Source organism: Bos indicus, chromosome 11, assembly GCF_029378745.1.
Source record: "Bos indicus isolate NIAB-ARS_2022 breed Sahiwal x Tharparkar chromosome 11, NIAB-ARS_B.indTharparkar_mat_pri_1.0, whole genome shotgun sequence".
Classification (NCBI taxonomy): Eukaryota; Metazoa; Chordata; class Mammalia; order Artiodactyla; family Bovidae; genus Bos; species Bos indicus.
This window is the reverse complement of record NC_091770.1, coordinates 11332839-11357749: the sequence shown is the minus strand read 5'-3', so window position 1 is coordinate 11357749 and position 24911 is coordinate 11332839. Positions and strand designations below refer to the sequence as shown.

The following is a 24911-nucleotide window of genomic DNA, read 5'->3' as shown; positions in this document are numbered from 1 at the left end:
CCCTGGTAGACAAGTATCTCCCAGGTGCTCTGAGACCAGAGGGGACTGCAACAAAAATTTTGAGGGGCTCTTTAAGTGTAACAAGGGGTTGCACTCTACCCGCCTGCATACTTGGTTCCTGGGCGTTCTGCAAGACTACACCTGGCTCACTCTGTGCTTGAGCTGTAGCTCAGGGTGTCCTCCATGGTCCAGGGTGTAGCTTAGGGTGTGACTTAGGAGATGCCTGGCAAGTTGAAGGCATTCCATAAGTGTTACCCACTATGATTACTTGCCAGTCTGACTACCAGGGGGGCACGGAGCTCCAGTAAGCAAGGGGAACTGGGAGGGGTGGGGCTCAGCCCAGGCACCCCCGGGATACCTCCTTGTGCCCACTGTCTAGGTTAACAATCACTGCATCCTATACAGAAGGCAATGGCACCCCACTCCAGTACTCTTGCCTGGAAAATTCCATGGACGGAGGAGCCTGGTTGGCTGCAGTCCATGGGGTCGCTAAGAGTCAGACACGACTGAGCGACTTCACTTTCACTTTTCACTTTCATGCATTGAAGGAAATGGCAACCCACCCCAGTGTTCTTGCCTGGAGAATCCCAGGGGCAGGAGAGCCTGGTGGGTTGACGTCTATGGGGTCACACAGAGTCGGACATGACTGAAGTGACTTAGCAGCATACAGAAGGGACCCTCCAGGGCCCAGGCCCTTTAGGAATAGAGGTCAGCATTTCTCCAACAGGGAAAGCCTTTGACCAGCGAAGACCTGGCTGAAGGTGAAGAGTTTGAGGATCAGGCATGAAGCGACGCTCATCCTCTGGCTCTGCCATCCAGCTCCTGACTGTTCACATGAGCCTTTAGCCCTGCGCCTTCCTCTCTGGCCCCAAGTCCACTCTTAACCAGGACCCCGTGTCCAGACAGGTGGTCCACCTACTGCCCTGCCAACCGCTCACAACTTTCCCTCCAACCCTCTTCTGTCCACACCCTCTGCAATGCCCCAGGCCCCTGAGCCCAGGCAGGGGTTCCTGGCAGGGCTCTCCTCACGACTGACAAGGCACTCATGGTGATTCACGGCCGCCCCTTGCTGCCCCACCCCCGCCCACTTCATGGTCCCCCCATCACCATCACTCCTTCTACGGCAGCCATGCTCATTCCAGACAGCTTCCGGAGTCTGTCCTGCTCTCCTTCTCCTGGTGCCCCTTTGGGCGCTGTGCCCTCTTTCTGGAGCACCCAGGCCTGCCCTCACCCTCCAGCCTGTCTTAAAAGAGCCAGCCCTGCCCTCACCCTCCAGCCTGTCTTACAAGAGCCAGCCCTGCCCTCACCCTCCAGCCTGTCTTACAAGTCAGCCCTGCCCTCACCCCCCAGTCAGCCCTGCCCTCACCCTCCAGCCTGTCTTACAAGTCAGCCCTGCCCTCACCCTCCAGCCTGTCTTACAAGAGCCAGCCCTGCCCTTGTCCTCCAGCCTGTCTTATAAGAGCCAGCCCTGCCCTCACCTCTGCAGCCTGTCTTACAAGTCAGCCCTGCCCTCACCTTCCAGCCTGTCTTATAAGAGTCAGCCCTGTGTGAATTAGGACAGGGTCCTTCCCACCAAATCACTTTTATCATAATCATGGTGACACCACAGAATATCCTCAGCTTCTTCCCCTCGAAGCACCTTAAAGGTCACACGGGTCTGTGCCATCCCCCAGCACTGGCGAAGTGCCTGGCACTCCTGCACTCCTGAAGGGAATGACTGGGTCTCCCTCCGGTAGCCAGGACTCGGTGGGGGTGACCACAGAAACGCTCAACACAAACACCCGAACTGAAGCACAGCGAGCACTGACAGAACTTCCTTTGTTAAAAGACAGCAAACTGCTAGATTTCAAAAATAACTTAAGACGAAATTTCTTTTTTATTCCCGAGTAAGAAGACAGACATTGCCAGATCTATTTAGAGGGTTCACCAAAAGGCTGCTAACCCCCCCACTGGTGGTCCTGCCACCAGTAGGAGACTGCAGTTAGGGGGTGCACAGTGGGGACTGATTCTTGGGGCTGCTGCCCAAGGTCAGGGGCTCTTCTGAGAGGGGAAACGGGCTGTCCCAGGTCCGGAGAGAGGGCTGGACTCACAGGGCCTGGCCTTGACTCAGCAGGTCCTCAGTCTCTGGGATCTGCCCTTGGCTTGTCAGCCCTCATCCATGCCGCCTGCTTGTAGGACTCACTTTAATTAATGCCAGAACTGGGCCAACCACTGGGGCCGTGACACTTGTTTGCAGGTCATCTCCTCCTAACAGGCTCACCCTGGGGCAGGAGGGAGAGGGGTGGATTTGTCACTAATTGAAGCAGAGATCAGTTAATGAGGCCTCGAGGCCTGGGCTTCCAAAGAACAAGGGAAAAGGAAAATAAAATAAAGCCTCTTTCTTTGGAGGTTTCATGATTTACACACACAAAAGAAAAGCAAGCAAGCTGCAAATTTTCCAAGTCAGAAACTCCACTCCATCTGCTGGAGTTAGACCCTAACTGTGCGCAGACGTCAGGCGGGGGGACAAGCCGCTGGCGGGTGGAGCACAGAGGGGCCTCCAAAGCCAACCATGGGTCAGCAACCTAATAACAAGTGATCATGGAGCACTGCTCCGCACCCCGCTCTGTGGGGGAGAAGACACGGGGCCTGTCCCTGTCCCTGGTAAATGTGAAATCCAGCAGAATGATGAGAGGACAGGACATGGGGTGTAACTGAGTGAGTGTATGAGAAAGACATAAGTTTCTAGGACTTGGGGCTGGCATAGAGGGAACACCTCCTCCAGGGGCTCTGCAGCTAGGAGGGGAGGGGAAGGAGGGTGTCCCCAGCACAGGTACACCCCCTGGGGGCTGTGACAGCCCAGCACAAGGCCCCATCCCCTGTGAGTAAGGCCCTGGCTCTGCAAGCCTGGAGGGCCCTAAGTCCCCAGGAACTCTGCAGCTTGGGCGTCAGAACCCTCACCCCACAATCTGGGCTGGATCCGGCCCTACAAAGTTGGGATGGAATGACTGAGGGCTGCAAGGGTGGGGCAGTGAGGACTGGGGGTGCAGAGAGCCCGGAGCCCTGGGAAGAAGCCATGTCCCCATCCCTGCAGCCCCAGGCCTGCTGGAGAGGGCTGTCCCCCGGGACAGTGAGCCCCTTGCACTACAGCCCAACCCAGCCCAGGCCACTCCCCGTGTGGCTTCCTCCTCCTGGCTCCTCCCCACCTCCCCTTACATCCCCTTACGTCTCAAAGAAGGAACTTGGGATTTTCAAGCCACTAAAACAGGCACAGCCATGGGCCCCGTGTATCATAAGGAGCCGGAGGAAGGTGACAGAGTCCCTTCTCCTCTCTCACAAGGTCCCCTGACCCTGACCAGCAACCCCCAGAATCAAAGATCCCAATTAGTATGACCCTCAAAGATATGAAGTCCCATGCTGGGTTGCAGGACCACCAGGGTGGGTTAGCAGCCTCTTAATGAGTGATCTAAATGGATCTGGCAATTTTGGCTTCATGCTTGGGTAAGACGTAAGGAAAAGAGAGGGATCTTGGGCATGAAGTGGGGACCCCCGCCCCCACTCTTAACAGGTATTTGGAAGTGAGCCTGGTCCACGTGGGAACAGAGTAAATGAGGCCATCTCAGTACAGCCACAAATCCCTGTTTTGGAGAACGGTGAAATAAATGGTGGTGTGTGGTATCACCACAATACCATATGGGCATCACCCATACCAGTGGGTCAGTACACGGGTGTGGACCACTACATTTATTTAAAGACTTGGGAAAGATGCTACTGTGGCTGCTGCTAAGTCGCTTCAGTCGTGTCCGACTCTGTGCGACCCCATAGACAGCAGCCCACCAGGCTCCCCCGTCCCTGGGATTCTTCAGCCAAGAACACTGGCGTGGGTTGCCATTTCCTTCTCCAATGCGTGAAAGTGAAAAGTGAAAGTGAAATTGCTCAGTCGTGTCCGACTCTTAGCGACCCTATGGACTGCAGCCTTCCAGGCTCCTCCGTCCATGGGATTTTCCAGGCAAGAGTACTGGAGTGGGGTGCCATTGCCTTCTCCAATGGGAAAGGTGGGTTTTACAAAAAGATGAGTATATGCGAATTTTTATTAAGTGTAAATGTTTTTAATTTTGCATTTCCTGATTATTTTTCTTGCCAACTACCTGTACTTATTGGGTAATGAATAAAATAATGAAGTTGTAAAGTGACTCTTACCCTCTGGAGTGGGCTATGGGAGACCACCCAGCCAGGATGGAGAGAGGACCAAAGACAGGCGCAGGGGTGGGATGAACATGCCAAGGTCTTGGGAGCCTGGTCTTCACTCTGGCTCTGGCTCAGGCCCTTCGCTGGGTTACCTGCCCTCTGCCTTCAACTGGGCAGATAGTCAATCTAACATAGTCAGTCTACAAACCTCCCCTGCTTAGTACCTGCTGTATTCTCAAAGCCCTGTGGGATTCAAAATGAGTCTATTGCCCCTGTCTTGAGGAATTCACAGAATTCCAGGAGGGCTTGGACATGTGACCACATGACCAAGGCCACCAAGAGGGGACCCAGGGAACACAGGCAAAGACTAAAGAGGAGCTGACATCTGGACCAGTCTTGGGGCTGGATTGCGAGGCCCTTCACTGCTGCATCAGCCACACTGCTGAGCTTCCTTTGAGGAAGGCGGCAGGTAAACACACATCCCCCTAGAGCAGGCTTCCTGCCCCGGCGGGCCTGTCAGCCCTTCACATGGCCGACGGGCACTGCCTCCCCTCCCCTCCTGTTCTCCGGAACCTGGAGCACCAGCCTGTGCTCTCCCTCTACAAAAGCGTCGCCTTCTCTACCTATGGTCTACTTTCCTCTGCCTGACAGCCCCCACGCAGAAACCTCTGCCTCCCGCGCTGCTTGCCCAACCCTGACCCTCAGACAAGGTCTGGGCCGAAATGCTGAGGGGACAGCCACAGAGCAGCAGGGTGGCGTGGATGGCGCGGGGTGGGGGCTACTCACAGCAATGGAGACGGCACTGATGACGGCTCCCAGGTAGCCCTGGATGAATTTGGATGCAGGTGAAGGCTGAAAGATACAGAATTTCAGGACCCCAGGGTGCCCAAAACTCCCACCCTTGCAAACAGCCTCAGCCACGAGGGACATTCCCGCCCAGTAGCCTGAGGGGCAGGAGAAAAGGAAGGCCTCTGGGAGCCAAAGGGATCCATGCCTCCCTCAGCACAGCTCCGCACATGGAAACACGGGGCAGCTATGTCCAGGGAGACGCCAAAGGGCCCACTGCTCTTCTGCCTTATTCTAGAAAAGTCCTTGGCAGACATTTGACTGGAAGTAGAAAACAGCAAGGGCCAAAATAGGTCACTTATGGCTGGGGCAAGCAGATCCAGTTAGGAAAGCTAAATGCTGCGAATGGGCTGTTTGGCACCCAGAGTACGTTCTCAGTGGAAATGGCAATGTTGAGGTGGCCACAGCCTGACTGGCTCTCACAGGCCTCGTCAACCACGCAGGTCTTTCAGGCCAGTAGGAGGCTGTTGCTCCATATTTCTATGGGAAAGTGGATCCCAAATTGTGACACACAAAATTAAGCGAGAGCTGAGGAGCTACGACAGCAATTCTGGAGATGTTTGGTCTAAGGTGAACGGGAGCCAGCCAAGCAGAGCTGTCCAGGTGTGGAGCATCGGAGAGAGACGTGGGCCAAAGGTTTAGATGGGAGAAGGTGGCGATGTTCCCAGAGAATCAGGCCCAGAAGTTGTTCCGTTCATCCCAGCTCATGACTCCCCTGTCACTCCCCACCAAGGCTGTAAGTGCCCAGACCCTCTCCTCCCCAGACTGAAAGTCCCCAAGGGGACCTAGACTTCTCCTCTCCTCTGGTGCCTTTGGACGGAAGTGTAGGGCACTGACACGGGGAGAGAAAGCCTTGCCAGCGGAGTCCAGGAGCCCAGCCCTTCCTCGCCAAGAGAAGGATGACTGGGCCTCTGCTGTGAGCTCATCCAGGAGTGCAGGGCACTTTAGGGGGACAAGCTAGTCCTCTCAGACCCCTCACCCTCACAGGCAGCCCTTTACAAAGCTTTGCAGCCAGCGATCTTGGGGGCACCGGGGCTGCTTCCAGGCAAACTTGGAGGCAGATTTAGAGGAATTCAGTCCTCATGTGGCTGATGCTGTCCTGATCCAAGGGCTGCCCTAGAAATGTTCAGAAACCAGCGGGGCTTATCCCTTTTGCCTTCTGCACCACACTCCCAAGTGATGGGCCTTCGTCACGCTAGGTGAACAGCCCCTCCCTGGTGGGGCCCCTCCGGAAGGGCTGGCAGTAAAACCCCGAGGAGCAGCCCTGATGGAGGCATGCCACGTGGCAGAGAGGAGAGGGTCACCCTGCCTGCAGCCCACCGCCAGGCAATGGTCTGCCATGCTCACCTTGGTAGCGTTGCGGTTTGCATAGTTGACACAGGCGTTGTGGCTCTGGTTCAGCCACTGAAAGGCAAGGGGAAGGGGCGGGGGAGGAGAAGTCAGGAGAGCTGTGGTCACCTCCCTGGAAGCTAGGCCTGACCCTGGGAAGCCACAGTCCTCCAGAAAGACACAGGTCTCTATTCATGGTGGCTCCATCCACCCCCCAAGGTAGTGCGACCAGCCATCCTGATTTGCCGGGATGATGCAGGTTTCAGCACCGAAAGGCCCCATTCCTGGGAGACCCCTCAGTTCCTGGCAAACCAAGACACTGGCCCCATCCCACCCAGCTGTCCATCTCAGACCAGACCCGGGCCCCTCTCCCAGGATTCTAGGGTCCACGGCCCCAGATGGGCCCACTGCCTCTGTCGCATCATCCTTTTTACATTGATGGCTGGACCAAAGGTAGACATCACTCTGGAAGGGCCCTGGAGCGGCTGGCAGCCTTGGGCCCCTTTCAGAATACCGCAGCCCAGTGTCCCGCACCGCCTGCAGAGCCTAGACATGGACTCTATTAGGAGTTTTTCCCCCCTTCAGGAAGACTCTGACATTTTCTCCTGAAGACTAACAGGTTTTTCTTCCTGTCCTGCTTTGCCTACACAGACACACACAGAGCTACTGTTCTGAGACAGCCACAGCCCAGACTGCCTCCAAGGGCAGAGACCAGGGGCCGCAATGCTCTTTCACCCACCTCACTACCGTAGGGCTGAGGGTGGATTACCTCCCCCATAGATTTGGATGAGGCTGATGTCAAAATGAGGCTGAGGGCCTCAGGTCACTGGCCATGGAACAAGCATCCAGGTGAAGCCAGCCCTCATCCCCTCTGGCCCAAGGGCTGCTGGGACCTGCTCAGCAGGACCGAAGTCCCGGGGTTTCTCCCAGCGGCTTCCGGGTTGGGGAGGAGTCGGAATGGGGCAACTTTCCACAAGGGGACTAGAACCAGCACTTGTTGGGTGCCCTCTCAGGAGCCTTCTGTTCGCAGGGAAACTGTTACCTGCCAGAAGACAGTGGACGCCAATGTCTGATTGGGCAAGAGAAGACCAACAACCTACGAGAGAGAAAGAAAAGGCTAAGGAAGGCAGAAGAAACCCCCTATACTTTAGCAAAGAAAAAGGACACAGTCACGAACAAAAGTGAGCTCGATCTATACAAACTGATGTGCTTGATCTGTACAAACCAGTGCCCAAAGTGAGTTGACATACAATGAAGAAACCATGGTTGCAGAATTATATGACAGCATAATCCCATTTTTATAAAGGGAAAAAAACCTCACCATATATATCATATACACAAATACACATACATATACATATCTCCAAGCATCAAAAAAATCTTTAGCACAGCACGTAGATGTCCCTGCAGGTCAGTACTTCTTCACATTCTTCTTGAGTATTTCTGTATTCTTTTTAACAACAGACATGTGTATTTTCATAATTGGTGTCCAAGGGAACAATAAAAAGAAAGGAACACACAAAACAAGCCCCTTTACTTCCTCCCAGCTAACCTGGCTTCTTCGCACCCTAGCTGTCCAACAGAATTTTTGTGAGGACTCAATAATATTCATTTCAAAGGCTTTAAAGGAGATCAGTCCTGGGTGTTCAATGGAAGGACTGATGCTAAAGCTGAAACTCCAGTACTTTGGCCACCTCATGCGAAGAGTTGCCTCATTGGAAAAGACCCTGCTGCTGGGAGGGATTGGGGGTAGGAGGAGAAGGGGACGACAGAGGATGAGACGGCTGGATGGCATCAGCAACTCGATGGACATGAGTTTGGGGGAACTCCAGGAGTTGGTGATGGACAGGGAGGCCTGGCATGCTGCGATTCATGGGGTCACAAGGAGTCAGACACGACTGAGCAACTGAACTGAACTGAACTGAAAGGGTGTGTGCTCAGTCGTGTCTGACTCTTTGAGACCCCATTGACTGTATCCCACCAAACTCCTCTGTCCATGGAATTTTCTAAGCGAGAATACTTGAGTGGATTGCCATTTCCTCCTGCAGGGGATCTTCCCAACCCAGGGATCGAACCCACATCTCCTGAATTGGCAGGCGGATTCTTTACCACTGGTCCACTTGGGAAGCTCCATATTTAAAGGCCTTAAGTGTTTTAACAACACAAGTAGGGAAATTTATATATTATCTCTGGGCCCCCATGAAGCAAAACCTACACTATATTTAGGCTATTGAATGAAACATAGATGTCTAATAAGTATTTGTTGAATGTGTGAATGAATGAATAAATACATACATATGACCAAGTCTGGTTACGTTAAGTGTGGACCCATTATTCCCAAAGCCCAAATATCACCTAAGACCTAGACCCAATGACTTTATTCTTTTGGTTTATGTCCAGATTAATTGCCTGATCTTGACACTGACCACATCTTAGACTTCAAGGATTCATGTGTGTCTGTGAGATTTACCTTTTGAGTGCTTGTGTGAAAAATAACATCTACCAAGTGCTGCTGCATATGGAAAAAATGTGCACAGCCATCCACATATTGACTTATTTATTATTCCTGTAGATAAAATGGCTCTTTGGCAAGAATTTCTGTAAGGAACAAGTATAAACATTCAATTCTATGCAGTAAATCAAATTCTAGACATCCTTAGCAGCATTAGTAAATCATGTTTTAAACATTAAAATGTTTTAAAACAGTGAAATGCATACACATTTATATTTATTGGCCCATATCAGTTTGAATAAAATTATATAATGTAAAGCCATTCCATAGCACCAATGAAGGATTGTCTTATGATATTTTTCTCCCCCAAGTAAGATCCCAACTCGATTTTTCTTCACAATGACAGCTTAGGGTGCTGGAGTGAGAATCAGGGACCTGGGGTCTCAGCTTTGGCTCTATTCCGGTGTGGTCTCCAGCAGAAGGCTTGCCCCTTTGGGGTTCTAGCTTTCTTCCCTGTAGGGTGAAGAGGTGACCTTGGATTTCCTATCTCAACTTAAATTCTATTCCCAGAGTCCAAGTAGTAGGTATGAAGCCAATACAGATGGTTCCTTTGTCTGTAAAAGGGAATTTTCCCACCAGTCCTGCCAAGAAGGAACCCCAGGGGACCCAGGGTCTCCTCCTAGTGCCCTAGGCAGGAGCCAGACCATAACGAGGAAGCTGAGCCTAGAGAGGCCAAAGCTGGGCAGACAAGTGAGCCCACGAGTGTGTGGTATGCATGTGTGTGTGTGTGTGTGTGTGTGTGTGTGTGTGTGCATTCTCCTGCCCTGGGATGTACATGTACGTATGTGTGTGTCTGCCGGCCTCCTGAAGCCCAAGGAAATAAAAGCTATTTTCCACTGTTGGGAAACACATTCCCTTAACCCACTGGTTTACATAACACAGGTGTGTTATGAACTACATTGCATTCTCCCCCTCGGTTCCCTTTGCACCTCCTGAACTGCTCTTGGGTCACCAGGACCATCATAAGATGTGGTCCATGGGACTCACTGTATTTACCAGACAGCTGTTGTCCAGGACACTCACTGTCCATTACATTGGTCCCCTTTATGAATCCTCTTGGAGGAAATTTTCTGGTTTCAGGATCAGAAATTTATACTTCTGAACGTCTGGTTTGCATCTATCTCACAGACACAGGGCATCCAACTGTGTCCCTCTTTGCACTGACTGTCAAGATGTCCAGGCTGGGTCTCCACAACCCACATCTGCCAAGGAGACAGACCACACTGCATGTGTCTTGTGTGAAGCTGGACTTATACCTTTATTTTATCTTTTCTTCTCTAACTTTCCTTTTGTCTCATTTTCAACTTACTTGTTTTTTCTATGGCATGCCTTTTTTATGTGATATTGAGTTATTTTTCAGAACAAACCTGCTAAGTCACTTCAGTCGTGTCCAACTCTGTGCGACCCCATAGACGGCAGCCCACCATCAGGCTCCGCCATCCCTGGGATTCTCCAGGCAAGAACACTGGAGTGGGTTGCCATTTCCTTCTCCAATGAGTGAAAAGTGAAAAGTTAAAGTGAAGTCGCTCAGTCATGTCAGGCTCATAGCGACCCCATGGACTGCAGCCTACCAGGCTCCTCCATCCATGGGATTTTCCAGGCAAGAGTACTGGAGCGGGGTGCCATTGCCTTCTCCAGTGGCACCCCACTCCAGTACTCTTGCCTGGAAAATCCCATGGATAAATCTAAACTAAAGCAAATTAGTACCCAGTCTATGCAATACACACACACACACACACACACACACATACACACACACACACACACAGTGTAACCAGTGCGGTTTTCATCTGGTTGGCCAATCTGACCAGACTCCTGTCCCAAACTCCTGCACAGGCTGGGCACCTGTGCCTTGGCACACTTTCTTAAAGAGATAAATTAATCGATTGATTTCACCAAGCATTTTTCCTTATGTCACTTTCAAGATCTTTATTATCACTTTGGGGTCCGAACAAAATAAAGATTACTTTCTATATTCTACAAATGGGGCAACTGAGGCTTAGACAAATTCAGTGATCTGCCAGAGGCTTCAAAGCAAGCTAGAGGGAGTCAGGTCTCTTGATTTCTGGCTTGGGAGCCCCACCTCTCTAGGGCTTCCTTCTCAAAGCTCAGCTGCCTGAGTACAAGGGAAAAGTCATCTTATATGCCCATTTTCGAGCATCTTCTATGCACTGAGCTCCATCAGCTTCCGGAGGAGCCTACCAGAAGAGTTGAATATATAGCATCGAACCACAATAAACACAAAGACCAAACAGGAAAATGTATGGGGATGTCTTCTATAACTCCTGGGCATGGAAATGACTAGATGGTTTAAACAGGTATTTAGATGTGTGTAAAACTGATAAGTTCTCACATCCAAGCAGGAGGTGAGGAAAAGAGAGGTCTGGTTATCTGCCAAAGGAGGTGGTAGGCTGGAGCTGAGGTGTGCATGCATGTGCTCCTGGGAGCAGGAACAGCTGAGAGATGAGCTTCATTGGAGGCGGTTCAGGCAATCAGCAGATGGGAGTCCAGGGAGGGTGAGGTGAGAAGGCAGCAGAACACCAAGCCACACTGGCCAAAGGGGACGCAAGGGAGCCATCTGAGGCCGAGGCAAGAGGAACCGGGACCCGCCTTCCAGGTTCCTACCGTGGCTGGTGGGGCCGCAAGCATGCGGTGCCAGCCCCGCTCCCTATTAGGCAACACGCAGCACCATCTGCACAATCCCAGGAGCAAGAGCAGATATTTTATAACTTCCTTTTTTCTTTTTAAGTCTAAATTAAAAATAAATGTTCCTTCAGTTCTCAGATGTATATCTCTGGTGCAACCTGCCCACATTCCCTCACGCTGCCCTTTCCAGAACACGGCAGGGGAAAGGAGGAAAGAGATGAATAGAGAGAGGGAGCCAGTCCGCCGGCTTCAATGCCAGTGGATGGCACCTCTTCCAAGACGGAGATGCTTCAGTGTGGCCGCTCAGCGGGTAGAGAGCCCAGAAAGCGGCTGGGACCAGGGAACATGAAGGAGAGCCGACAGCCAGAATTCCCAGCCTGCACCCTATCTTGTCGCAGGACCTCGGCCAAATCGCACATCCTATCTTTGCTCCCATTTATAGTTCATAACACGACTGGGGTCCCCTCCACGGCTCCCGCCCCCTGGCAGCTGTCCTCTCTGCACATCTGTCTGCCTTTGCTTCCTCTTCCCCTTGGGTGGCCGGCCACAGGCCCTCGTGACCAGTGCTCAGGCTCTGGTGGTGGGAGGAGCTGGACTCCAATTCTGGTCCTTATATGTAGTGGCTGTGTGACCACGCACAAGTAACTTGAGGTCTTTGTGCCTCTGTTTTTTCATCTGTTAAATGGGGATGGTCGTGGTACGTCTCTGGATGACCAGGAGAAGTGAGGCATGGCAAGAATCAGGCACGGTGTCTGGAACGGAGCATGCGCTGCCCCCCCGCCCCAGGTGTTAGGTGTTAGTATCGTTCCTCTCCTTCTATCTCATTCTTTTCTAGTCTTTGCTGTTCTCTCATGTCTCTGACCTTCACAGTCTACATTACACAATTGAGCAACATTTAGTCCACAAAAAGTAGTGAGCTCCTGATGATAGAATCAGGGCTTTTCTCTCTGATGTTCCCCAAAGCACTCAGCACAAAGTTGGGCCCACAGCACACACTGGAAGAATATTGCTAACTTATCATTAAGGACATTAATTCATTCTTGGCCAAGGAAAAGATCTATGATGGATTGTTACAATGACCACCATCATCCATCTCTTTCTTACTCCTTTTATTAAAGTCTGATTGCATGAGGCTGTCGGCCTTTGAAGAGGGGGCAGTTTGAGTTTGGTCCCTGCATCATACCCGTGCGAGGGGAGGAATTTGTTTCCAAGCTCTTGATATTGCTCTGGCCAATGGCATGTGGGAGGAAGTAGCAGTGTGCCAGTTCGAAACCCAGGCCTCAGAGACCTTATTTATGCTGGCCCTCTGTGCTCCTAACATTGCCAAGAGGTGACACGCCCTGACTAGTGTTCTCATTCATCCAAGGAGGATAAGATGTGAGGAGCAGAGTCCAGCCTGGTTGAGCTGACTCCCAGTTGACCCCAGACCTGCAGTGAGAAGCAAAACTGCCTCAATCAAGCCCAGTCTAGAGCAGCCAAACTCCCGGGTAACTGCAGATCCCTAAGAATGAATGCTATGGCTGCCGCTGCAATTTTGTGGATGTTTGTTACACAGTACTACAGTAGCAATAGCTGATTGATACAGGGATTACTTCATATAAAGAGCGAATATGCTGTCCTTCCTGGGGAAAATTCTGTACCTCTACTAATGCACCTGTACCACCACTAATGTCTTCCCTAGTGATGCTGCTTCCTGAGCAGCCCAGCTTGTCAACCTACTCCAACTGGTGACCATTGGCCCAGTTCTGGGGCCACCCTGGCTGGTCCAGAAAGAAGGGAAGTTTGTAACTGAGCCTCATCTCAGGACAGAATGAGGAACAGGGCCGATTGTACCCCTATGCAACTGGCTCACAAGAAAAACCACAACTTCACTTCAGCCCTCCACCTTCAGAGTGTTCTAACCTCTGCAAAGAGAGGAGGTCTAAGCGTGGGAGACAGGCACCAAATATCCCTGTCTGCTTGGCCAGAAGGGGGGCATGAACAAGTGAAGACAAGGGCAAGGCAGCAAGTCTGCGGGTCACAGTTCTGGCCACTGTGATACTGGGACTCAGAACTGAGCAGCCTCCCACCCCTTGGGCTGGCACTCGTATGAAAGTGATTCAAGTGATAAGAAAAAGAAAACTTTAAATGTATAAAAACAAATTCAAAGGGGAAACAGGGTGTGTGTCTAAACAACTGAGTGGTGAAATTTAAGTCAGGGGAGACTACAGGGTACAGAATCGTCTTGCTTGGCAGGAGAGTGGCAGAAATACTAGCCCTGCCGCCCGCCACTCCATCCTCATTTGGCTAGTCCCTCCTCACCCTCTGGGTTTCAGGTCAGTTGTCACCTCCTCCAGGAAGCCCCCTCCAGCCCTCAAGATGACATGGGTCTCCTGTCACACGCTGTCTCAGCACCCTGCCTGCCCTCTTTGCAGTATTTATCTTGGTAGTAAATATATGTTTAAAATCTGTCTTCCTTGAGAGCTTCCAGATGCTTCAGAGGGATGAGACCACATAACATTCACTTCTCAAATACCCGGGAGTCCTCGCCGGCAAAGCAACAGTTCTTTAGCATCACACGCTTCTCCTCCACACTGATGCGTTCATTTCTAAAATGTTTCTCTTCATTTTCAAAAGACCTTGCATGGGCTCTGGTACTCAACAAATTGCCTGCTTTTTCCTTCGACTTTGTCTCCATCTTCTGATCTCTACAGCTAGTAGTCTGAAAAGTAACACTCGGACGCATTAGGGGTGCCGCTATTTAAAGCAGCCCAACCATTTCAAGAAAATATCTTTTGTCAAATGAATGTTTGTCCCTGACTGGTCCATTCCAGTTTAACTGAACCCCACCTCTTGGATGGTATAAACTAAGCCAGAGCTGCAGTGAGAAGCAAATCAGACACCAGCCATTTTGGTGTCTGATTACAATGGCCAGGAAGAAAATTGCGGTTGGGATTGAAATGTGTGAAAAAGTGGAGTCTGGGATGAAGAGGGTTAGGAGATGTGAGAAAGGCCCTGAGACTCAGCCAAATCCTCACGTAAGTGGACCCTCCACGGTCCACCCGTCCTCCCCACGGAGAGGATGTGACTTATACCAGCACCTTTGCAGAAATGGGGTTTCTAAGTCTACATGATCATCTGCAGCATTAAAATGAAAGGGTTCAGAGTAGATAGGGCTCCTCATGTCCCAAGAAAATATCAGGTTTGAATGTAACCTGAGACCTCTGAATTCACCGATAGGATGCTCCTGGTCTTCCCTCCTCAGCCTCCCAGCTGGATATGAGGGGTTTCAGCCTTGAGTAGCGGGACTCCCAGAATGACAGGAGAGAGGAGAGAAGGACGGCAGTGTCAGGGAGCTCAGGATTGAGGAGGGAGACATAGAGGCTGCCTGGGAGAACCTCAGGCTCACTGCCCTGAGACATTATGGGGGCCAAGGGTAGAGGCTGGCAGCTGGAGAAATGCAGAGAGGACAGGATGGGGGTCCACACCCTGGCCCTGCCTCTCCCAGCCACAGGTGCCCAGAAAGCACAGGGCTGCATATTTCTTGAAGGAAACCTGAGGACTTAGATGCCAATTGTCAGAAGTGATCACAGTTGCTAGGGGTCTTTCTGGGAAGGTACCTGAAAAAGGGGAGCCATGAACTGCACCCGCCTTGGGAACTGCCTTGGTGCACTGGCTTAGCCGCCATGCTTATGTATAAATTGGGATCTCTTTGCCACACATCAAAGGGGGAAAAGTTTCCATCTTCAAATGTTAAGCTTAAAATAAGACACTACATGGGTGCCAGTAGATCTGTGAAATCTGCTGACTAAACTGGCACCAGCTTCTGGGAGAAAACAGCTCGTTTCTCCTGAGCTCTGGGAGTGAGCAGGATGGGGGCAGGGTTACTCTCAGGCAAGGTGGGAGCAGCATGGGTGGGGGGTGTCAAGTCAGGGATGCTCACCTGGGAAGGAGGTAATTTGGGTATTACTTCCAGAAGCATCTTAGCCAAGACACCTGCCAGCCTGACTCACCCCTTCCCTTTATCACTCAGGGACCCAGTTCCTAGCACATTCGCTGGCACCCCATTTCTATTTTGGTAAGCATTTTAGTGGTTTCTGCATGTGTATATTTCTTACCCATTCTATCAGAGCAGGGGCTTCCCTAAGGCATGGACTGGAACCTTCACTCCCCTTCAGCCCACGCCCTTACTGAGATGATCAGTGCTCGCGGGAGACAGCAGGGTCTTAGGAGAGGTGATGTGGCTGGTGGAAGCCAGGCCAGGGGTTGAAGTGCCCAGACAATCACAGTGCTCCCACCTTACTGGGCAAGGTGGTGGCCCCAAGAAGGGAATGGGACCAATGAGTCTTCATGTTGCTTATCCACACCAAAGTGCCCAGATAGAAGGCCACAGGTTCTCCACAACCAGCGGCTCCTCCTGGGACCTGGCCTCTGGTCCAGCTGTTCTGAATCCTGGGATACAGCTACTTGGGGCTAAGAAGTGAGTCTCACCTAGGGAGGCTAGGTGAGTATTGTCATTTTGCTCCAGCTGCCACTGAAACCATCCCAGGTCATGTTGCCCATTAATCCCAATCATGTGTTCATACAGAGTGTCAGAGGCTAGGATTCCTATTCTCACATCCTACACATTTCTTTGCAGAGGGATGTTTGCTCCAGGCTGGGAGGGACTGGTCCTGGTAGGACATTCAGTGTCTACTTCAGCAGTAAAGCCTTGAGCAACATGGGAATCAGCACCACGTTCCTACAATGCCTACAAGCCCGTAGTGGCCCTGGGGTGATTGATTTGTCTTAGGAAGAGGAGAGAGAGGAAAACTATGGGCGTCCTCAATAACACTTGTGAACTAGAGAGAGTGTGGACATCCCTTGGGTTGGCTAGATTATACCAGTTGATGGCAGCCATTAATTTTGAAAGGGTCCAGTTGACCTATGAGGAATAAGCCCCAAACTCAACTTCTGTGGTTTGAGAGAGACGATACTGCCAAATGATACAGCTCTTTATTTTTAAGCATTGATGGAATATTTATTAAAAATTATTATGGAAGATCCTTGTTTGACTACCTATAGCTATTCTTCTCTTCTTTCTCACTAACAAATCCCTATAATTGGGGATTGACTATATATATCCAGCTGATTTCTAATGTAATGTAAACAAAACTGTTGTGTGACACTCTGAAGAGGACTACTTAAAGGAAAGTGACTCACATAAGAGGTACATCTTTTTAGTTCTCCCTTCTTTCTCCTCCCTGGGATGTAGATGTGATGACTGGAACTTCAGCAGCCATCCTGGGCTATGAAGTTACTGACACTAGAAGCCAGCACTGAGAATGATGTAGAAAAGCAGAAGTCTGGATTCACAATGACTGTGGGTTCTGCCTATCTCCAAAATTCTTTAATCTGAGAGGGAAATAAATTATTTTGTTTAAACTAGTATTGTTTTGAACTTTTTGTTATATACAAACGATCCTACTTCAATAATTTCAAAGTTATTTCAAAAATAAAAATATAGATCATTGTATGAAAACATATTAGACATAGCCAAGTACCTGATATACTCAGAAGCAAAGTCAGAATCCTAAAGAGTTTTTCATTAGAAGGAAAGAATGAGAATAAATAAGAATAAATTCAAAGCAATAAGTTAAAAAAAGCCAGCCATAACAAATCAAAGAGGAAAAGTGGATATTATGAAAATAAGAAATGAATAAATTAGAAAATAAAAACAGAAGAATTGATAAACACATCTAAGAGCTGATTCCTAGACACAACTCTCAAAAATCCAGTTATCTTAATAAAGGAGATGGAGGTGAGAAGTGAGGACAAGACTCAAAGCTCAATCCTAGGAAAGACCATTATATTTTAAGAATCAATATTTAAAACTTTTCTACCAAAGACACCAGAGAGTAAAGAAAGAATGGTTAGGAGAAGAGATTTGCAATATATATAATTCAAAGGGTTAATATTCAAATATATAAGGAATTGGGGAAGGAAATGGCAACCCACTCCAGTACTCTTGCCTGGAAAATCCCATGGACAGAGGAGTCTGGTAGGCTGCAGTCCATGGGGTCGTTAAGAGTCGGACAAAATGTCACTTTCACTTTTCGATTCCATACATTGGAGAAGGAAATGGCAACCCACTCCAGTATTCTTGCCTGGAGAATCCCAGGGACGGCGGAGCCTGGTGGGCTGCCGTCTATGGGGTCTCACAGAGTTGGACATGACTGAAGCGACTTAGCAGCAGCAGCAGCATATAAGCAATACTTACAAATTAATTAGAAAATATAGTCAATGGAAGAATGGACAAAGGATGTTAACAGCTAATTCATAATAGAAGAAATGTGAATAGTCAATAAATATATGAACAGAAGTGACATCTTTTGTTGTTCAGGGAAATTGTGCATTGCCTTTTACACAGGAAGCTCAGTTTCTGGAATGGGCCCTTAAGAAATCCTCATACTTGTACAAAAAAAGCTTTATAAGGATTTTCCCACAGCACTGTTTTTCTAATAGAAAATTATCAGAAACAATCTAAATCCATCACTATGGGAGAGAATGTTACTCAGCAGGAAAAATGGAACGAGGAGGGAAGGAAGGAAAGAGATCTTTACATAGGCAAATTGCTAAGTGTAATTAAGCTATTTGTAGATAAATAAGTATATTTTTGTATTTTTAATGGAAAAAATACAAAACAAAAATTTTAGTGATGATTCATATTTATGCAAATACCTAGGAAAAAATCCTGAAAGTTCACATTAAACTTCTCACAGAGGTTACTTCTGTGAGCAGATTTGAAGTTCAGGATTGTCAGAGGAACTTTAATATTTTTTTGCATTGTTTGAATTCTGAGTTGAGAGAACATATTCATGTATTACTTGTATAACTTTAAAAATATTCTTTAAAAAATTCTTAGTGATATTTTTGAATTCCAAAGAACATATTCATGTATTACTTGTATAATTTTATAAAATATATGGAGAAGATTTTTTTAATCCTAAGTATATTTCTGCACTCCAAAGATAAAGAGAAAAAATACCAAAAGATCCCAAAGGGAATGGGGGAGGTTTACCTATAAAGAAAAAGAGAATCAGGCCAACTATTGTTCATGTATAAGATGGAAAAAAAATCATTTCAGATATGCAAGGACTCAGAAAGTATTGCCCACACACTCTTAATATTATTCAAAAAAGTACTCTAGCCAAGCATAGAGAACACACGCACACACACACACATGCAGCCTAAATACTTGTGAAGTTTAATATAGGTGTTAAGGAAGGGTTCAAAAAGCTGGTGAGATTCCAGACTATATACAAAATCTGGGCAAGTGTATATGAATGAAATGGTATAAAACAGGGTAAGATGGTGTGCTAAAAATCTCTTCCTCTATGAGTAGGATTGGGGAGGTCCTATTTCCTATTCAGTTATTGATATTGATAAGGCAAATACAATGAAATCTCTCTATAACACATTACAGGTGAATGGTAACTAGAGAGGATCAAGATGCTCCCCTTCCAAACTACTTAAGAAACAAAAAGGACCAATAAAAATTCAGTCTAGTATAAATCAGGAAAATAAATGGAAACAGTAACAAACTTACTACTGGATGGCTGGGATAAGTGCTCACAATAACCAGTGGCAGAATAAATATGAGTAAGTTCCATTAATTATTGACGTTAAAGAGTTTCTCAAAGTGGGTTAGGAAAAAAAGTAGAATTCAGTTCAGTTTTGTCTACGAGAGACATATACACAGAAATATCACTCTACTGAAAACGTGTAGGCAACAATTTACAAGTCGAACGAACAAAAAGGGAATAGAAATATTAACATTAGATGAAGTAGAATTCAAGACAACGATATTCAAAGAAACAGATATTTCGTGTGTGTGTGTGTATGTGTACATCTGTGAGACAAAGAGAGAGGTGGGAAGGTGGAGATCATAACCTCAAGAAGATAAAAATGTCATGAACCATCCAAACCCCACTGCACTGAAATACACACAGCAGCAACCATGAGAAATGCAAGGAAATTAAACACACACAGTTATGGTGGGAGAGGTTTATAATACTTTCTCAGACTATTTCAGAATAATGTAGAAGTTTCAGGGAAACTACAAACGGATAGAGATGAGAATGATTCCTGAACATGCTGATACATATTTAAAATACATGCATAAAATTAAAGATTTCAAGTGTACAGAGAAGTCCAGAGGATAGTATAATGAACAGCCACATACTGCCAAATCTAATTATTTTGTTAAATTTTTGTGAAGATTTTCTTTTTAAAAGATGAAACATAAAAGATACAAGTGAAGCTCCTCCTGTTCAGCTAGACCCCACTGCCGCTCTCTCCAGAGGTACGTAGTATCGTGAATCTGTCGCTGAGTGTTCCCACGAATGTTTGTATGACTCCATGAAAAATATACCCATAAATATATATTATTATATATTATGTTATATATTAATATATAGTATATATAATATTGCTTTATGTATTAAAACATTACATAAATTACATCAGACAGTATTATTACTCTGCTACTTTTTTTTTCATTCATCATTGTTTTTGAGATTTATCAGTACTGACAAATGTAGCCCTGTTCATTTTTTTCTTTCCTGTATTAAGTTTTCTAAAGTATGACTAAATCATGACTTATTTTTCCATTCTCTTGTTGATGGGCACTTCAGTGGTTTCCTTTATTTTGCTGTTATAAACAGTGTTGCAAGTATTTTCTTTTCATATAGAAAGTGTTTTGTGTATGAGGTGAAATCTAACTTTATTTCTTCTCCATATAGGTAGCATCATTTGTTAAAAGGTCCATCTTTTTCTCCACTGAACTGTCAAATATCAAGACTCCATATGGGTATGGACATATTTCCAAACTTTCTATTCCACTCCAATGATCTATTTGCTTATCCCCAAACCCAAACGAAAACTCAGTTGGTAAAGAATCCACCTGCAATGCTGGAGACCCCAGTTTGATTCCTGGGTCGGGAAGATCCACTGGAGAAGGGATAGCTTCCCACTGCAGTATTCTGGCTTGGAGAATTCCATGGATTGTATAGTCCATGGGGTTGCAAAGAGCCAGACACGACTGAGTGACTTTCACTTTCCCTTTTATACTACTTCCTAGGGTGACTCTCTTGTTACCACATTCTTGAAAATTGTCTTGGCTGTTCTTGGCCTGTAGCCTGTTCATTAATTTTTAGTATCAATTTGTTAAGTTCCATGAAAAATCCTGTTATTTTGATTGGAATTATATGCAATATAATTTGAAGAAAATGAGTATCTTCATGATTACAACTACTTCTACCCAAGGTGATATATTAATCCATTTATTTAGTTGAAGGATTCCAGTGGCCTTCAATAAAGTGCTGTAAGTTTTTCCATAGAAGTCTTGCATATCCTTTCTTGAATTCATTTTGGGTAATTTATTTTTTCTTGAATTTATTTTGGGTAACTTATCATTCTAAGTGCTATTTTAAATTTTTTTTTTTTTAATAAAAATCTAAATGTTTGCTATAGGCTTATAGGCAGACATTACTTTGCCAACAAAGGTCCGTCTAGTCAAGGCTATGGTTTTTCCAGTGGTCATGTATGGATGTGAAAGTTGGACTATATAGAAAGCTGAGCACCGAAGAATTGATGCTTTTGAACTGTGGTTGGACTTCCCTTGGACTGCAAGGAGATCCAACCAGTCCATCCTAAAGGAGATCAGTCCTGGGTATTCATTGGAAGGACTGATGCTGAAGCTGAAACTCCAATACTTTGGCCACCTGATGCGAAGAGCTGGCTCATTTGAAAAGACCCTGATGCTGGGAAAGATTGAGGGCAGGAGGAGAAGGGGACGACAGAGGATGAGATGGTTGGATGGCATCACCGACTCAATGGACATGGGTTTGGGTGGACTCCAGGAGTTGGTGATAGACGGGAGGCCTGGCGTGCTGTGATTCATGGGGTCACAAAGAGTTGGACACGACTGAGCAACTGAACTGAACAGAACTATAGGCATATAGCAATGATTTTATATATTTGTCCTACATCCAGAAATCTTATAAAATAGTTCCAATAGTTTGCCTATTCTCATGAATACTTGTGTTTATTCCTTTCCAATCCTAATATTTTTCATGTCTTTTTCTACTTGTTAGTCTCTTAGGAAAATGACGGATAGAAGCTCTATTGTCAAACATTCTTACTCTGTCCCAGACATTAAGATTTTACCTTTATTTGATTCATCTTTAAGAATGGTACTTGCAACAGACAACTCAATCAAATAATGGGTGGAACTCAAGAGGGAGGGAATATATGTATACTTATAGCTGATTCACATTGTTGTACAGCAGAAACCAACATAACATTGTAAAGCAATATCCTCCAATTAAAAAAAAAATTAATGGGTGGAAGACTTAAACAGATATTTCTCCAAAGAAGACATACAGATGGCCAACAAACTCATGAAAAGTTGTTCAACATTGCTCATTATTAAGAAATGCAAATCAAAACTACAGTGAGGTATCACCTCACACTAGTCAGAATGGCCATCATCAAAAAAATCTACAAATAATAAATGCTGGAGAGGATGTGGAAAAAAGGGAACCTTCTTGCCCTATTGGTGAGAATATACATTGATACAGCACTATGGAAAGCTGTATGGAGCCTTACAAAACTAGGAATAAAACTACCATATGACCCAGCAATCTCACCACTGGGCGTATACCCTAAGAAAACAATAATTCAAAAAGACACCTGTGCCCTAATGTTCACAGCAGCACTATGTGTGACAGTTAGGACACGGAAACGACCTAGATGTCCATCAATAGATGAATGGATAAAGAAGCTTTTATACATTATGTTGCTGTTGTTGTTCAGTCGCTAAGTCATGTCCAACTCTTTTGTGACCCCGTGGACCGTGGCCCACCAGGCTCCTCTGTCCATGGGATTCCCCAGGCAAGAATACTGGAGTGGGTTGCCATTTCCTTCTCCAGGGCATCTTCCTAACCCGGGGAGTGAACCCACATTTCCTGCATTGGCAGGTAGATTCTTTACTACTGAGCCACCAGGGAAGTCCCACAATGGAATGTTACTCAGTCATAAAACAGAATGAATTTGAATCAGTTAAAGTGAGGTGGATGAACCTACAGCCTATTATACAGAATGAAGAAAGTTTGAAAGAGAAAAACAAATATTGCATATTAGCGAATATACATGGAATCCAGAAAAATGGTATTGATGAACCTATTTCCAGGGCAGGAGTAGAGACACAGACATAGAGAATGAACTTGTGGACACAGTGGGGGAAGGAGACGAACTGAGACAGTAGCATTGACATATACACTCCCACGTGTGAAATAGCTCGCTGGCAGGAAGCAGCTGTCGAGCGCAGGGAACTCGGCTCAGTGCTATGTGATGACCTAGAGAGCCGGGATGGGGGTAGGGTGGGAGGGAAGCTCAAAAGGGAGGGGACGTATGTATACTCAAAGCTGATTCATGTACATCAGAAACCAACGCAAAATAGCAAAGCAATTATCCTCCAAATAAAAAAATGTTTTAAAGAATAGTACTTGCTATGGGGTTTAGTTGTTTTTCTCTTTTTTGACAGATATTCTATTAAGTTAATGAACCTCCCTTCTAGATCTAAATAATCTTTTTTTAATAATTATAAATGGAGTTATATTGTATCAAATGATTTTTCTGTATCTAAGTTATCATTTCTCCTTCAATTTGTTAAAGTGATAAACTACACGAATACATTCTCTAATGTTACCATTTTTGGTAAATATTATATGATATATTGTAATACATTGCTGGATTCAACTTGTTATTATTTCATTTAGACTATTTATGTATAATTTCATAAGTGATATTGGCCTAAAATTTTTCTTTCTTATATCTACTTACTTGGTATCGGTCTCAAAGTGCCTCATAAGTGAATTGGGGAACATTTCCTCTTTTTTATTGTCTTTAAAGAGTTTTTTAAAGATTGAATTTGGCTATTCCTTTAGTGTATTCACCCAAAAGATCATAGGAGCCTAGTGGTAACTTCTGGTTTGTTTGTTACTTCTTTGGTGCATATATTTTAAGCAACTGATCTAATTTCTTTCTCTTTACAGGTCTTTTCAAATCATGTATTTCATCTTGTTAGGCAGTTTTTGGTAATCTACACTTTTTTAGAAAAGTATCCATTTTTTCTAAGTCTTCAAATTTACTGCCTCAGATTGCTCAATGCATTCTGATCTTTTAAACTTCTATTATAGCTTTAATTATTCTATCTTTTAGTCCTAGTATTGTTCATTTGTATCTTCTTTCTTTTTTCTTGCTCAGTATTGCCAGAAATGACTATTTAATTACTCCTTACAGAAAAGCTACAAATTTACCCTTAATATATATTTCCAACAATATCAAAACAAATATGTACAAGAGTATCTATTCTTGCATTATTCATACTGGCAAAATAATGGAAACAATCTAAATGTCCATATGTAGGAAAATACTGGAGTGGGTAGCCATTCCCTTCTGCAGGGGATTTCCCGACCCAGGGATGGAACACAGGGTCTCCCACACTGCGGGCAGTTCTTTATTGTCTGAGCCGCCATGGAAGCCATGTAAGAAAATAGTTGAATAAATTATGGGACTTCCACATAGTATATTGTTATGCAGCTATTTTTTAAAAAAAAAGAATGAGGAAGATCTCTATAAACTGATATACTGTGATTTCCGAGGTATGTCATTAAGTGAAAAAAACATTAGACAAAAGGGTTATATAGTATGCTGCTGCTACTGCTGCTGCTAAGTCGCTTCAGTCGTGTCCGACTCTGTGTGACCCTATAGACGGCAACCCACCAGGCTTCCCCGTCCCTGGGATTCTCCAGGCAAGAACACTGGAGTGGGTTGCCATTTCCTTCTCCAATGCATGAAAGTGAAAAGTGAAAGTGAAAAGTGAAAGTGAAGTCGCTCAGTCATGTCTGACTCTTAGCGACCGCATGGACTGCAGCCAACCAGGCTCCTCGGTCCATGGGATTTTCCAGGCAAGAGTACTGGAGGGGGGTGCCATTGCCTTCTCCGATATAGTATGCTACCTTTTATAAAATAGAAAGGAAAATATATTTGCATTTGCTTATTTTTACAAAAAAAAATAGAAGCATAAAGTTATTTACTTAGACAGGATAAGTGGGAAGGACCTCCCATGAAGGGTTAGAGAGGGAAATGGAATTGTATTATGCCTTTTTAATATAGCTAGGTGGTAAAGAGCCTGCCTCCTAATGCAGGAGACATAAGAGACATAGGTTGAATCCCTGGATAGGGAAGATCCACTAGGGATGGAAATGACAACCCACTCCACTATTCTTGCCTAGAGAATCCCATGGACCAAGGAGCTGGTGGGTCACAAAAAGCTGGACATGACTGAAACGACTTAGCACACAGCATGCAATATAGCTTTGACTTT

The 24911-nt window shown here is 46.3% G+C and overlaps 1 protein-coding gene across 3 annotated transcripts in view; it reads right to left on the bottom strand.

Moving 5' to 3' along the window:
- Window positions 1–24911, bottom strand: part of SFXN5 (sideroflexin 5) — a 127318-nt gene that overhangs the window by 56494 nt on the left and 45913 nt on the right. For all 3 annotated transcript variants that reach the window (XM_019969935.2, XM_019969936.2, XM_070798433.1), the window contains exons 7-9: window positions 7385–7438; window positions 6361–6417; window positions 4954–5019 (exon numbers count right to left, since the gene is read on the bottom strand). In XM_019969935.2, coding sequence (XP_019825494.2) covers window positions 4954–5019; window positions 6361–6417; window positions 7385–7438 — 177 coding nt within the window. The remainder of the gene's footprint in view (window positions 1–4953; window positions 5020–6360; window positions 6418–7384; window positions 7439–24911) is intronic.